The sequence below is a fragment of the Diabrotica virgifera genome, chromosome 5 (assembly GCF_917563875.1).
Source record: "Diabrotica virgifera virgifera chromosome 5, PGI_DIABVI_V3a".
Lineage (NCBI taxonomy): Eukaryota > Metazoa > Arthropoda > Insecta > Coleoptera > Chrysomelidae > Diabrotica > Diabrotica virgifera.
The window spans coordinates 49,483,820-49,498,948 of NC_065447.1; the positions used below are offsets into that span (position 1 = coordinate 49,483,820).

At 31.9% G+C, this 15,129-nt stretch overlaps 1 protein-coding gene across 1 annotated transcript; it reads right to left on the reverse strand.

The window, feature by feature from the left end:
* Positions 1-957: 957 nt before the first annotated feature.
* LOC114341488 (serine protease HTRA2, mitochondrial) lies at positions 958-14,369 on the reverse strand. Its single transcript, XM_028292294.2, has 4 exons — positions 13,926-14,369; positions 11,899-12,207; positions 8,576-8,927; positions 958-1,186 (listed from the first exon to the last, which is right to left on the reverse strand). The coding sequence occupies exons 1-4, from the start codon at positions 14,317-14,319 to the stop codon at positions 1,015-1,017; spliced, it is 1,227 nt and encodes a 408-aa protein (XP_028148095.1). The 5' UTR covers positions 14,320-14,369; the 3' UTR covers positions 958-1,014.
* Between the last annotated feature and the right edge of the window lie 760 nt (positions 14,370-15,129).

Here is a 15,129-nt window from a genome sequence, read left to right on the forward strand (position 1 = left end):
ATTGTCGAAACACCATGTAACAAGAGAGAATGTCAAACTTGTCTCAAATTTCAAATGTCAATAGAAAAAAACTTTTAAAATCTCTCCAAAGCAATAATAAATTTTACAATGACGTTATAACTAATTTTGCTACTTCGAAACAACATAGACTAAATAGACTTAATTTATAAACAGGTTTAGGTTCTAAATTTATAGGAAAAAAACAAAAAAAAAACAAAAAAAAAATAAAAAAAAATAAAAAAAAACAAAAACCAAAAATCTCCTATGAAATTGAGGCCTTTTAATTAGATGGCATACCTATCTGAGGAGACAAAACCTTGCCGACCCTGTCTTTAAAGCCACGAGCCGCCACTGTTATGAACCAGAACTGGTTGGGCGAAATTTGACTATCACATAGCTTGTAAATTCTGGTATGGATTACCTTTAGGAAGAATTTTAGGAGATGACTCATCAGGCTTATCGTACGGTATTCTTCGCATTTTTTGGCTCCTGGTTTTTTTCGGAAGTGCAATAAACTCAAACTTCAGCAATTCTGTTGGTCTTTCTCCAGAGTTGTATATGTTGTTGAATATCTTTGTGATTATTGCTATTGATTCGTTGATGTGACTGAGGTATTCGATTTTGGCTGTTTTTATGTAACAGCTCTTTTTGTATTCTTAATAAAACGCCCTAATTGTTTTGCAGGTGGCGTCTGTGAAAGTCCACGACTAAACTCCGTACAACAGTACCTATAGGAAAGATGTTACATCGTAGTAACCCGATTTTTATGAGTATTGATAAACCACAAGATTTGAATACCTTAGCCATTTTTTTGAATTGCAGATCTTGCTTTCTCTATCCCACACTTTATTTCTAGGCAAAGTTGTTAATTTTCATTGACGTTCGTACCAAGGTAGGTGTATGTTTTTACTCTTTCTATTTGTTAAACAACAGGATGCATAGAAAAAAATACTAAAAAACTAATATAAAATATAATAAAACTAATACAAAGTATCGTTTAATAACAAATTCTATCTAGCTAAAATCTTCTGGAATAACCGTTAGGTTGATATTTTTTCCACTTCTGTTCACAGATATATTCAGTTCTCTTGATTTACTTTCAGCTAAAATTCCATATACATCATTTGAGTGCTGTATTCTTTTGCCGTCTATATGAGTTACAATATCCCCTGGTCGCAAACCTCCACTAAAAAAAATTATTTTTTAAAATGAATTGTACTAGAATTACCTCATTAAAAAAAACTAAATACTAGAGGTAACCGCCTAAGGATGCTTTGGTGTTATGTTTTCTCTACTCTTCTTTATAGGGTCTGAATAAGTTCGCTGCCTGTGAATTTTGATGTTACAGAATAAACTACAGAAATCTTGAGTACTTAGGACATGTGATGAGAGGGCAAAAATACTCATTATTACTACTTATTACGCAAGGCAAAATCCGAGGAAAGCGAAATGTGGGAAGACGAAGAATATCCTATTTAGAGAGGCAGCCAACAGCGTCCGCAGAGCCATGATGATTTCCAATCTTCGAAAGAAGGTGGAGCTTAAAGAAGAAGAGGTAACCGAAAAATATCATACCGCGTAATTTTTCCATTTCACTTAAACCAGGGGTCGGCAACCTGCGGCTCGCGAGCCTCATGCGGCTCTTTGGATGTGAAGCTGCGGCTCTTTAGATCCACACGCAAATATTATTTAGTTTACAAAAAAAACATTTAAAAGTTTTTTTAATCTATTAACGAGGATTAGACACCGATCCCCTCAGTCACTTGCTTCTTCGTTCTCCACCGAACGATTCATAAGTGCATCTGAAGAACTGTTTCATGATTTCAAAACAAACCAGAAATCTTGAAAAAATTCAAAGATTTGCTACTATCCGCTAAAACAGTACAAGATAGAATAGCTAAAATGTCTTCAAATGTATCACAGTAGCATCATACGCATTCATACGCAGTAGCTTAAACTGTCAATTCCTAATGTTGTATTTTATTTGTTGTATGTTCAATTTGCAATTTGTATAAATTTTGCAATTAATTGTTTTTGTCTTTGGTTTTATATCATATTTACTGTATATTGACGATTTATCCAATTTTAGTAAATTGTAGTTGTTATTTGTTGTTGACATTATTTTTCTTTTGACTGTATGTAAGCTTTGTCCATAAAATTGTAAAAGTTTTCAGTGACAATAAAACATATTTCTATTCTATTCTATTCTATCATATCTGCAGGTGGAAAATATAGAACTTTCTTTTGCCTTATCACTTGCTATAGATGAGTCTTGCGACGTAAAAGACACGGCACGCATAAGTTGCCCTTTTTGTCAGATAATGTCTTCCCAAGGTCCCAAAGAAGAACTTCTGGGATTGCTACCGCTCTCTGGACAAACTAGAGGGGAAGATATAGCGAATGCCGTGCAAAAATGACTTGAAGACAATGAGATCTGACAAACTGATGGAACCAGAAAAAAGACAGGAAAAAATAAAGGGGCAAAAGCGATTCTTCAAAGCAAAATAAATGACTAAAACGCTTTGTACACAAACATTTCCAGCCGAAATAGTTGAGGCCATGAATTTGGTTATCAAGATTATTAATAGCATCTTGTCAAAAGCATTCTACCATCGTCAGTTTAAAAAACTCTTTAACGAAATTGAGACAGTATTTCGACCTCCTTCACAATAAAGTGCGATGGCTTTCCAAAGGTAAGGTGTTAAAACGTTTTGCTTTGTGCTTGAATGAAATAAATACATTCGTAAATGAAAAATGCATTAATCAACCTGAATTAGGTAAAGACAAATGGTTGCAAAAATTTTACTTTATGGTGGATATCACAGTGAAATTAAATGAGCCGAGTCTAAAACTGCAAGGAAAGGGAAACCCAGCCTATGTTTTGGTGGAAGAATTGGTTTGTTTGGAAGAAAAATTAATTTTTTTTTTGCAGAAGTTATTCAGAGCGGTAAATTACTTCATTTTCAATTTCTAAAGCAATATTGCGATAAAACCGGTGCAACTGTTGACAAGAATTACTTCAGCACAGTTACAAAAAAAATTAAAGATGAATTTGCTGGCAGATTTGAACAATTCTAAACCAACAAAACCACTCTAGCATTCATAGTTATTTCTCTGAACACAAATAGTAACGAAATCTACTTTGAGCCATTTGGAATTGATACTGGATCTTCAGAAATGCAATTGACCGATTTCAAAAAGTAAAACTTTGTGGAGTGGAAAATTTACAGAATTGAAAAGCAATTTGGAAGAGTTGGAGGTCCAGAACAGTATGTACGTAACGCAACAAAAGTGGATAGCTTTGAAAGAAATGCCGCGAATTGAGGGACTTACATTCGACGCATGGAATAGTCTTCCAGATTGCTACAGTGAGGTGAAGAAGTTGGCATTTGGAGTGCTAACTATCTTCGGATAGACATATTCTTACGAGCTAGCGTTCTCTTGCATGAATATAATTAAATGTAAATTAAGAAGCCAACTATCAAATGAAAATTTAGAGTCGTGTTTGAAACTTAAAACAACTAAAACCATGCAAAGCCAATGCTCACATTGAGATTATTTGCTCAATTGTTTGTCATTGAAGTACAAGCTAGTGTTGTAAGTGAATATTTAGTTGTTTTAATTTTTTACTTGAATAGATGAAATGTATGAAAATATATATGTATATAAAAAACACTATATACATATGAATAAATAGATTAATTTTTTTTATGAAAGAACTTTATTTATGCGAGTACTAATTATTGTTGACAAAAAAAATTGTGGCTCTGTATGTAAAATTGTAATTTTTGACTCTTCCGACTCAAAAGTTTGCCGACCCCTGACTTAAACTATAATTTTTATAATGGTTTTTATGCATATGGCATAATATTAATAATTCAAGCTTTAATAAACCTGTATTATACTATTATACAGGGTGTTAGTAAGTAAGTGCGAGAAACTTCAGGGAGTAATTCTACATGAAAAAATAATTTTTGTTGCATGTCCGCAAATGCTTCGTTTCCGACATATACGCCAATTAAGTTTGGTGGGTTTTAAGAAGTATTTATTGCGCATTTTTTGACATACAGTACCGAATCGCCGCTCGTGCTGTGCGGATGTATTGCCTTAATCATCAAGCAACGTACGCCACGATAAAAATTTCGAACCGGAATTTTTGTTAAAAACCGATACCTACAATTTAAAAACAATTAATGAAATATTTATTTTCATTTACATTGAAATTTAATGAGTTTTTGAACCCAGTGCTAATTTAAGTGAAATAAAAACATGAATGTGTTACCAGCTAGTAATGGACCTGGAGATTCTTATAGCCAGCCAGTTTCGCAAACCAACATACAGGGTGTAGCAGATACAAATATGCAAGTACAACAATTTATTAATTCTCAACCAATAACTCAAGCAGCATTGAATAATAATAATTCTTGTTTATCTCAACAACATTTTGATGCTTCTCAAGCAAATTACACTCAGCAGGTACCAGTTAATCAACAAAATTACATACATCAGGTACCAATGATCCAAAAATCACAACATATACCATCAACCACTCAGAAATATTATCACAGATTGTCCTCTACAAGTGACGATGAGGAGCTAGAACAACACGCAGCCAACGAGAACGAATGGCAACAAGTAACGAATAAAAAAATAAGTAAGATCAGAAGAAGCAGCTCACAAAACTCCGACATAGATATAAGCAATAGATATAGTCAGCTTCCTGTAGAAGAAACTGTACAAGAGAGTCAAACAGACCAACAAATAGATATCACCGAAGCTAAAACTATAAAACCTCCTCCAATATTTGTGTACGGAGTAACAGATTACCAGAAAATGATACTAAGTTTAAGAGATGCCATTGACGATGAGCACTACGGTACAAAAACACTTGCAGATAATACAATTAAAATAATTAGTGATACTGTTGAGTCTTACAGGCATCTAGTAACGTATATGCGTGAGAAAAAAAATGTACACCACACATACCAACTCAAAGAAGAACGTGCATTCCGAGTAGTGATCAGACACCTTCACCACACTATGGATATAAAAGAAATAGTGAAAGAACTCAATGCAAAAGGCCATCAAGTCAGAAATATCCTCAATACCAAGGACAAAAGAACTAAGGAGCCTCTTAATCTGTTCTTTGTGGATTTAGAGCCTGCGGTAAATAACAAAGACGTATATAAAATACAAAAAATGCAAAATTTAATCATACAGGTAGAACCTCCAAAACCTAATTATGGACCAGCTCAATGCACGCGATGCCAACAATATGGACACACCAAGGGTTACTGTTATAAACCTTTTGTCTGCGTTAAGTGTGGAGGAGCCCATAGTACATCAACCTTTACAAAAACGCGAAATATCAATTTTGATGATTTTTCATGTTTACCTCGCTATATCTTTGGTCGCTATAAATATTTCCTTTTGAAAATTTTATTGTATCATCTTTCGAGTATTTTGATGACTATGAGATTTCTCCAAAATGTTTAAACAAATTAAGAGAGAGGTTGTTAATTTAACATTTTGTCGTCAGATTTCGTTAGTTTCATGTTTACTTAAAAAAGTGGAGTGACAAACTTTTTAGTTTATAATTTTAACCAACACAGCAATAAAATATAATTCATGAAGAAGTTTTCTAGAAAAAATCAAGTCAAAATATGCAATACGAAAAAAGTTATGTGACTTTATAGACGAGCTCTTTCAAAAAAACTCTTTTTTTCTCGAGATACTGACCACGGTATGGTGAATGGTTAATTTTGGTCTTACTTTATGTTTTTGATGGTTCTGAAAACGAAAATAGGGTTTATTTTTAATTTTGGATGGAGGAACATTGTCAAAATCGCAATTTTACCTTAAAAATAAAAAAAAATGAAATCACGTTTTTCTTAAAATTAAAAATTGCATTTTTTATGAAACATTTTATTCTTTGTACTGTGACATAATTCTGTAACCCGACTGTTTTCAGCTCCCGGCCTAACAGACGCCGAAGATATTTACCAAGTAACCATTTTTTATACAATGATTTATGAGGGACCCTAATTTAAAGAAAGATCTTGATCGAGTTGTTTACATACCTTTTTCTAATAATTGTTCTTTTGTTATTGTACTAGTAAATACGATTTTACGTGCTTTAAGTTATTATGTAAATACTCGTTTATTCTGGATAATTCTTTTGTATTCGAGATGATGAAGCATTGTATAAATAAGAGGGATTTTGAAATTAGCAGTTATTTGTGAATTTGAATACGTCGGTGTACTTTGATATGTATCGGGCGCGGTATATTTTTGAATTTGTAATTATGTGGATAAATTATTAGATTTAATGTAATAAATAAATTAGATATCGTAGTTTGTAAAATAAAGGATATAAATTCAGTGTTGTTCATTTGTTTAGAAGTAAGTTATTCAAAATAAAGTCAACTAAAACTAGACATTAGTGCCTAAAAGATCATAGAAAAGTCAGTTTTGTAACAGTACCCCTATATTTTAACATAAACTGGATTAAAAAGCTAAATTTCAAATTTTGTCCCCCAACTTTTGCGATTAAACGTTGAAATTCAGGAATCTGCACCTTTCACTTTAAACAACTTTTATTATAATGAGACAGAAACATTGAAACAGGTACCATTGTCTTCAGAAAGGTAAGAAATATATACTCTAAAAATTTCAGAAAAATATATTAAAATGGAACAGAGTTATTACACGCTAAAATTGTGATTTCATTTTTATTATTTTTAGGTTAAAATTGCGATTTTGCTCATGTTCCCCCGTGTGAAATTCAAAATAAACCTAATTTTCGTTTTCAGCACCGTCAAAAACATTAAGTATGACCAAAATTAGCCATTCTCCACACCGTGGTCATCACACCACACAGTATCTCGAGAAATAAGCATTTTTTGTGGTGTGCCGCTCGTCTATAAAGTCACAGAACTTTTTTTCTATTGCATATTTTTACCTAAAATTTTCCAGAAAACTTCTTCATTAATTATGTTTTATTGCTGTATTGGTTAAAATTATAAGCTAAAAAGTTTGTCACTTAACTTTTTTAAATAAACATGAAACTAACGAAATCTGACGACAAAATGTTTAAAAATTAACAACTCATCTTCTGATTTGTATAAACATTTTGTACAAAGCTCTTTGTTATCTAAACACTTCAAGGATGACACAGTAAAATTTTCATACGGAATTTTTTACAGCGACCAAAGATACAGCGAGGTAAAGTTGAAAAATCATCAAAATTGATTTTTCACATTTTTGCATAAAATTTGATTTTCGAACTTGTTTCACCAATTCTAGATAAAAATAAATTTCATATTCAGATTTAGCCACCTCTAAAACATAAAGAACCACCAAAATTTGTTCATTCGCCTTAAAGTTGATTTTCGTGGTTGTTATAACGTAATTTTAGGGGTTGCTGCCGGTCCCCTAATATAAGTATAAGGCCCGGCGCAAATTGAACCTAAGCGAGACACAATCTGCACTGGCTAACTGCGTAGACAGTTCTGCGCATCCTACTATCAGTGTATTCGCTCGCAGGTCTCGCTTGGGAACGTTTGTCATCGGCGTAAAGATTTCTTGTTTATTTTTACTTGTTTTTGTTTGCGAGATGGACTTATCTGAAATGAATACGGATGATACCTAAGTACAATTTATTATGATAGATAAAAATATTAGCATAGTCAACACCCCGAGTGAAAACTGCATTGTCTTTTGTCATTAAATTCTGATAACTTTTGGTAGACTAAATAAACGGCGATACGAAATTAATAATCAAAGTTATGCCTTTACAAAACACATTATTAGAAAAATAAGGTGAAAAATTATTCATGTTACTTAAATCCGTGATCGATAAAAATATCGTATTACCCTCAAATTCAACTTGTCGGCATATTACATTTTTGTTTATTACATATTACATTTTTATGCTTAAAAATTAAAAACGAAATATGCAGATAGTGTTATTTTTTACGACCGATCAGTAGCGGAGGGATTATGAATTATTATGACCTGCAGTAATTGTAAATGATTGCGATCCTGCAGTAATTGTAAATGATTGTGATCCGAGCAGTAAATTGAGGAATATGAGTTATGACCGAGCAGTAGGGGAGAGATTATTTTAAATATGTAGGTATTATGTGCAGCAATAAAATACTCAGTGTAAGATATCTTTTTATGCACCCGTTTATGATCAAATTCGATGTTTTCGAAAGTCATACCGCTACGACTACTATGGACGTGTAACATATTTTTAAAACGTTACTAGTTACAAGTACGGAAATACCGATTTTACGTTGCCTACTCAATTCAGTACAAGGATCAGATGCATCAGTATTTTGTAATCAGTATTTGTACTCAGTACCACTGAGAACCGTAAAAGTAACTGTTACATGTCCGCACTGATTTTGCCCGTATCTATTCGCCACGTCGATAGCCGTAACGGTTGGGTTAGGTTGTGTTCAATATGCGGCACGCTAGAAAAATAAATGCACGGGTCACCCGTCCCGCCGGCGCAGGTTGTGTCTGGCTTAGGTTCAATTTGCGCCGGGCCTAAATGAAAAAAACCTACTTGTGTGCTGGTGACCCATAAATAACTTTCCATATCAGCACTCCCCTTTCAATATCCCTTGGAATTTGATGGTCTCTTTGTTGCAATTCGTGTATGATCTGAGGAGTAAGCGTTAACATCGTTATTCCCATGTATATCCTCTTGGGCTTATCAATTGACTTTCTAGGACCTTTCGTAGTCTTAAGAAATTCCTTAACATAATCTATAGGTATTGCGAAAGAAATACCTGCCGTTACTTTCATACTGTTAACACCAATTGCTTCTCCATCTAAATTTACTAAGGGGCCTCCTGAATTACCGAATGTAATGGCAGCATCTGTTTGGATGTAATGCATATCTTTTCCAACTAAACCTGTAATAATTTCGTTAAAAGTGAATTATTTATAATCTATATTGGGTTTTGAAAAGATATTGATATCAGTATTTAAAAAAATCGCAAATGGCATGACAACAGGACTAAATATTATAGGCCAGCAAAGAAAAAAAAATACTTTGACACTATAATATCAAAAAAAAAAATTGGTTTATTATGATTGGTATAGTAGATTTAAAGAAAAACGTCTCCTAGTTTTGAAAAATGTCTCCAGTAAAAGTCCCTTAAAAGGTACTAATATAATATGTACATTCTTGTTTATATGTTATTACTTATATGCTTTTTATATTCTAAGTACAGTATGCAGCAAAATAAACAGTACTGAAATCAATATTGAAATATTTATGATTATTTATATATTTGGTGAGTGCATTTAGATTTTCACGTCGGAAAAAATCAAACAAGATAAAACTTTTTGTAATTTCATTAAGAAATGTTTAATAAACAACATATCAAAAGTTCTACTCGAGAAGTGGGTGCTTCATTTTTTATTAAACAAATGAACAGCGAAGTTAGATGTTTTTTTAAATAACTCCGAAAATATAATTTTTAGAAAAAAACTGACTTGACCATTGAAAAATTCAGAAAATTTTACAAAAAAAACCTTATATAAAGATTTTTCTAAAATTAAATCTCTAGCTTCTGTAATTTTTTATTTATAACGCTAAAGTCACCCTTCTCGCACACATTGGCGCACTGTAAACTAGCGTTGGAAGAATTGCACGGTTGAGTGTTTTTAATGTAATTCTTTAACTAATGGATCAAAAGAAATTTTACAAATTGGACATGAAAGAAGATGAAACAAGCTATCTTATGGTTGTAATAAAAAGAAACAAAATGTATGGACATAAGTACGGTGTGGGCGGAAAGTGTCCTGATGGTATTTACATGAATTTTGTTTAAAAATGATTTAAAAATGTGTAACTAATACAATTTTACTTATAAAACTCTCAAATTTGCACAACTTAACTCTCAATTATCTTACCAAACGATGTTTTATTAAAAAAAAATCTCAAAAATTTAATTCAAATGATACGATGTCTCAAAAAATGTAATTTTTGAAAACTTCGTAGTTTTACAGAATTCCCACCACTTTAAGGCGATATTACTCAAGTTTGAATAAATCTAATACAATTTTTTTGCTATTTTTTTAAAGCTTGGGATGTAATCTTTAAAAAACACTAAATTATTTTAGTTTAAAAATGAAATAAACAATTTATTTTTGAGAAAACTAAGAAAGATAACAAAAATGTAATACAAAAACCGAAAATTACCAGCTGAAAAAATGTATATACAGAGTGATCAAAACTTTTTTCTGTAAAACTTACCTAAAATACATTTAATAATAAGCTTCAGCAATAATAAATGCTCAACAAAAAAATTTTTTTAGCTCTTATACAGTATGTCTGCGTAACTTGGAACCTATTGATAACTTTTTTAATATCAGTTTTACGAAAAAAAGTTATTCTTTATAAAATACTCTGCATCGTATATAGCATAAGATGCAACCATCAAATATCAAATTTTGTTATTTTGTACGAGGTATGTCAAAAAATATGAATTTCACTCAATAGTAAAGTACCTTTATATTTCACATTATCGAAAATTTTTATAAAAAAAAGTTGTTTGGAATTAAAAACTATGTTCCAATATGTAATTATATTCTTCTAATCGAAAATTTGTTTTTTTTTTTAATATTCTTTCTAATACATTTTAATTTTTAATATTATTGTGAAAATTATTTGTTTATCTTTTTTTTAAGAATGAAATTCCATATTTGTTTGATTGGATTCTACTTGTTTTTCATTTAAATATCCGCCATTTTGGATCCGCCATTTTGAAATTTAAATTTTTAATCTTTAATTCAGATTCAACAACCTGTTAAAAATAAAGACAATAAATGTTTTAGAAAAATGTTCTTTTTAGAAAATCCGCATTTTGGATCCGCCATTTTATAGTTTATAATGTTAACATTTAAGTTAGGTTTATCAAAGCACTCAAAAATAAATATATGTAGAAATAAATACATTTTGTAAAGAAATTATGATTTTACAACTATTTTTTAAGTTATCCGCCATTTTGGATCTGCCATTTTATAATTTAAATTATCAAAATTTGATTCAGGTTCAGCAACCTCTCAAAAATATCCACATATATGCAAACAAACACGTTTTATAAAAAAAAATCGGATTTTACAACTACTTTTTAAGGATTTTTAGGAAAAAATCCGCCATTTTGAATTTGCAAATTGTAATGTCAGATTCGGGTTCAGCATAATCAAAACTATAATAAAAACATTTTTTATCAAAATAAAATGTTGAATTCACCCATATTCTTAACATTATTTATACAAAACAATTGTTATTGTTTAAACAATTAGCGGCGAAATTTGTGAGTAGAACTTTTTACTTTAACATATTTATAAACTAACAAAAAAAGTTTTAGAAAAATATAACCTTGTTTGATTTTTTCCGAAACATTGTATCTTTTCATTCTAATTGCACTCCCCTATATAGCTTTGCAAAGATTATTCACAATGACATTCCAGATAAAACAGATGTTAAAAATGCCCTCTAGAACGAAGAAATCTTTAATTCTGTCCACAATTCTGGAATATCATACAGTGGATTGGTCTGTCTCCTTCAGCATTCCCCATATGTATGCATCAGATAGTGTTAGTGTATCTGGTTAGTGGCAATCTCTGAAAATAATCTCGCAGCATTCGAAGAGGCTCTCTTTTCCGAATGACCAAAAATAGTACTCCAAGATAAAAAATTTTTCTGCAAAACTGAGAACCATCCTGAAGCAACTAACATTCACATACATTACAACAACGTTCGGCACATGACACATACAAATTTGAAGCATACGCATTTCAGTTCTGTTTATTTTGCTGCATACTGTACTTATTAGTCCTTAAACAGATTGTAAGCATTAATGAAAAACTGACCTAATTCAGCTGATCCCCTTTGAGTGGAACTGACTACACCACTGGTTACAGTATTGCTAAGGGCCAAAGGGCTACCGATAGCTACAACAAATTCTCCAGGTTTCAAATCTGATGAACTTCCCAGTTTCATGACAGGTAGTTTCTTTGCTGGAATCCTCACCGTTGCTAAATCACTTACCAGATCAATGTCTTCCACAACTCCATTGTAAATTGATCCATCTATGAGTTTTACCTCTACTTTAGCATTGGGTTTGTTTGTAACTACATGGGCATTTGTAAGGATTAGGCCATTTTCTTCTATTATAAAACCTAAAAAGTTCAATCAAAAATAAAAATCAACAACAGATTATCTGATAGCTTCATGATGAATAACGAACTACTACAGAGATGCAGCTTATCGTCAACCCAACACTGTTTAAAATCTATATAAATGAGGTCTTGAATAAATGGCGGAAATCGTGTTCTGGCATGGGAATACAGCTAAACAACGACACAACACTATACACACTACATTTTGCTGAAGATCAAGTGGTGATTGCACAGGATAAAAATGATCTAATATTTATGACAAACCGGCTGTTCCTAGAATACAAAAAATGGGGCCTATATGTCAATATAAGAAAACCAAATATCTGGACCTCGGAGTTAAACTACACTATGTCATTTCTAGCAACTGTGTTTAGTGTGTGTTTGAAACAAAATTTAGAGCACTTAGGATGTTAATAAAAATCTGATATATCCCATAATTAGTTGAAAACTTATTCAAAAAAACACCATGTCCCCATAGTGTACAGTCGGAAAAATGAAAGAATACCCATGAATGAACATATAAAACACGCTGTATTTTCCTGTCACCGTGTCACAAAGAAAATTGCCCAGTGCAAGTACATGTAATAATAATTGTTACATATACTTGCTCTGGCCAATTTTTTGTATGACACGGTGACAGGAAAATACAGCCTGTTTTATATGTTCGTTCATGGGTATTCTTTCATTTTTCCTACTGTAGTTTACCTCCGACGTAAAAATGAGTTACAACTATACAGTTATCGAACTAAGCTCTGATTGTGTATACCTACCTTGGAATGATAATCCAACAAAGTGGAAGGACAGAATTCTAAATAGACTCACTATACTAAATTTACAGTCAAGATTCAGTAGAAATAAACAAACCAAGACACATTAAATGCTACTAGGAGCACTCCCGAATCATAATTTACAATGTATATACATTGTAAATCCCAAATCATGATTTCCAAAGTTTATGCATTGTAAATTATGATTCGGGAGTGCTCCTAGTAGCATTTAACATGTCTTGTTTTGTTTATTTCTACTGCATCTTGAATGTAAAAAATTTAGTATACTTTGGTCAAAACACATATCAAAAGAAAAAAAAATACAGCTACATAATAGCATCTTAACAATAAGCGGACAGAAGAGAAGTTGCTTGTACTGGAAATGAACCTCTGGCGAAAATCATACTGCATTTACAATTAAGATGCAGTAGAAATAAACAAACCAAGATATGTTAAATGCTACTAGGAGCACAGCCGAATCATAATTTACAATGTACCTATATAAATTGTAAATCCCAAATCATGATTTCCAAAGTTTATACATTGTAAATTATGATTCGGGAGTGCTCCTAGTAGCATTTAACATGTCTTGGTTTGTTTATTTCTACTGCATCTTGATTGAAAATTTAGTATAGAGTCTCACACATAACGAATGAACAAGTATGAGATATTTATTATGAATAAGAAAACAAATGTAATAGAAGAAATCCAGGGAAAACAGCTGTGTTGTTATGGCCATGTACAAAGAATGGAGGAACATCACTCCCAAAGCTGATAATGGAATGGCAATCCCCGGAAAGAAGGAAAAGGGGCAGACCAAAAATTACCTGGATAAGTGGAATCCAAAAAGCAATGTCTGAGAGAGATCTAGATCTCTAGATGTAGAGATCTGTAGAAACTAGAAAGCACAGGACACTATAAACCGTTGTTACATATAGATCGGGTTCTTACCTGATCCATTTGATATCGTTTTTGGCCTTCCAGTGAAAAAATCAACTTTTCTTGAATCTTTGATTTCTATGTAAACTACTGCTGGAGCTGAGGTTTCAACTACATCTGCAATAAAGTTGTATTGTTTTCGCCTACCAGCTAAAGGAGTAGCACCACCAAAGAGAGTAGCTGCATTTACGACGGGAACACAGGAGAACGTTTTACTTGCCTTATAAGAGAGGTAACCTGTCATTAAGAATAGAAAAAGTTTAAAATGTGTTATTTTGCCACTTGAATCTTCCTGAAGTATATTCTTGATGACAACCTTGTTGACTTGCGTGTTTCCCGCATTTTTAAATTGATAAAAACTATTAGCTACAAATTTAGATCTTAACAATTTCTTTAAATAGAACATTTAAATATTTTTCATAACCTCTTTTATTTCAAAACAGAAGGGTGTCAGAACGACAGAACACAAAAAGGCAGTATAGCCAACATCTCAAAACAAATGTGTTATGGCCTTCTTTTACTGCAGGTCGGAACAGTCAGACATTTTTCGTCTATTTTATGAGGGTAGTCTTCACTGTCACTACTCTCATAAAAAAGGCGAAAAAAATTTTCACACCACACTGTAGGTTGTAAAAAGGTTCGAAACATGTCTCGGTTATGCAGGTTTTGGACTTCATTAAATTGGATGGTCCGAGAAGTTAGCCACATTAGATTTTCATAGAACGTTGAATTGAAGTTTGACAGTGTTGCCATGTGATTATAATGTATATAATGTATAATATGTTGCACGCTTCAAATATACAGAGAAAGCTTTGAAAACTATCTTTTTTACATTATTTTGTGGATTTTGCTATTTTTTAATGTATGTAAAATACGAACGAATAAATATTTGTTGTTTGTTTTGATATTAATTGCAGTTAATTATTAGAAATTGTTTTGTGGCAATTGTCCTGATACGTTACTGAGTAGTTTTGGCAATAGAGTGAGAACGTTTAAATTTGCGTTTGCCAGATTGCACAGATGTTCCGCAGATATACATTTTATGACTTTCTTTTTATTATATTATATTTCTTTTTATTATTTGAAATGAATGTACCTGAAATGCTTTTAGTTACTGAAAAGTGTTTACTTCGTCAGTACGTTATTTTTGTGTTCATTTTATATTTTTTAAAATATTAAAATGCCTACAACTATTGTAGCACGTGAAAGACTTTTT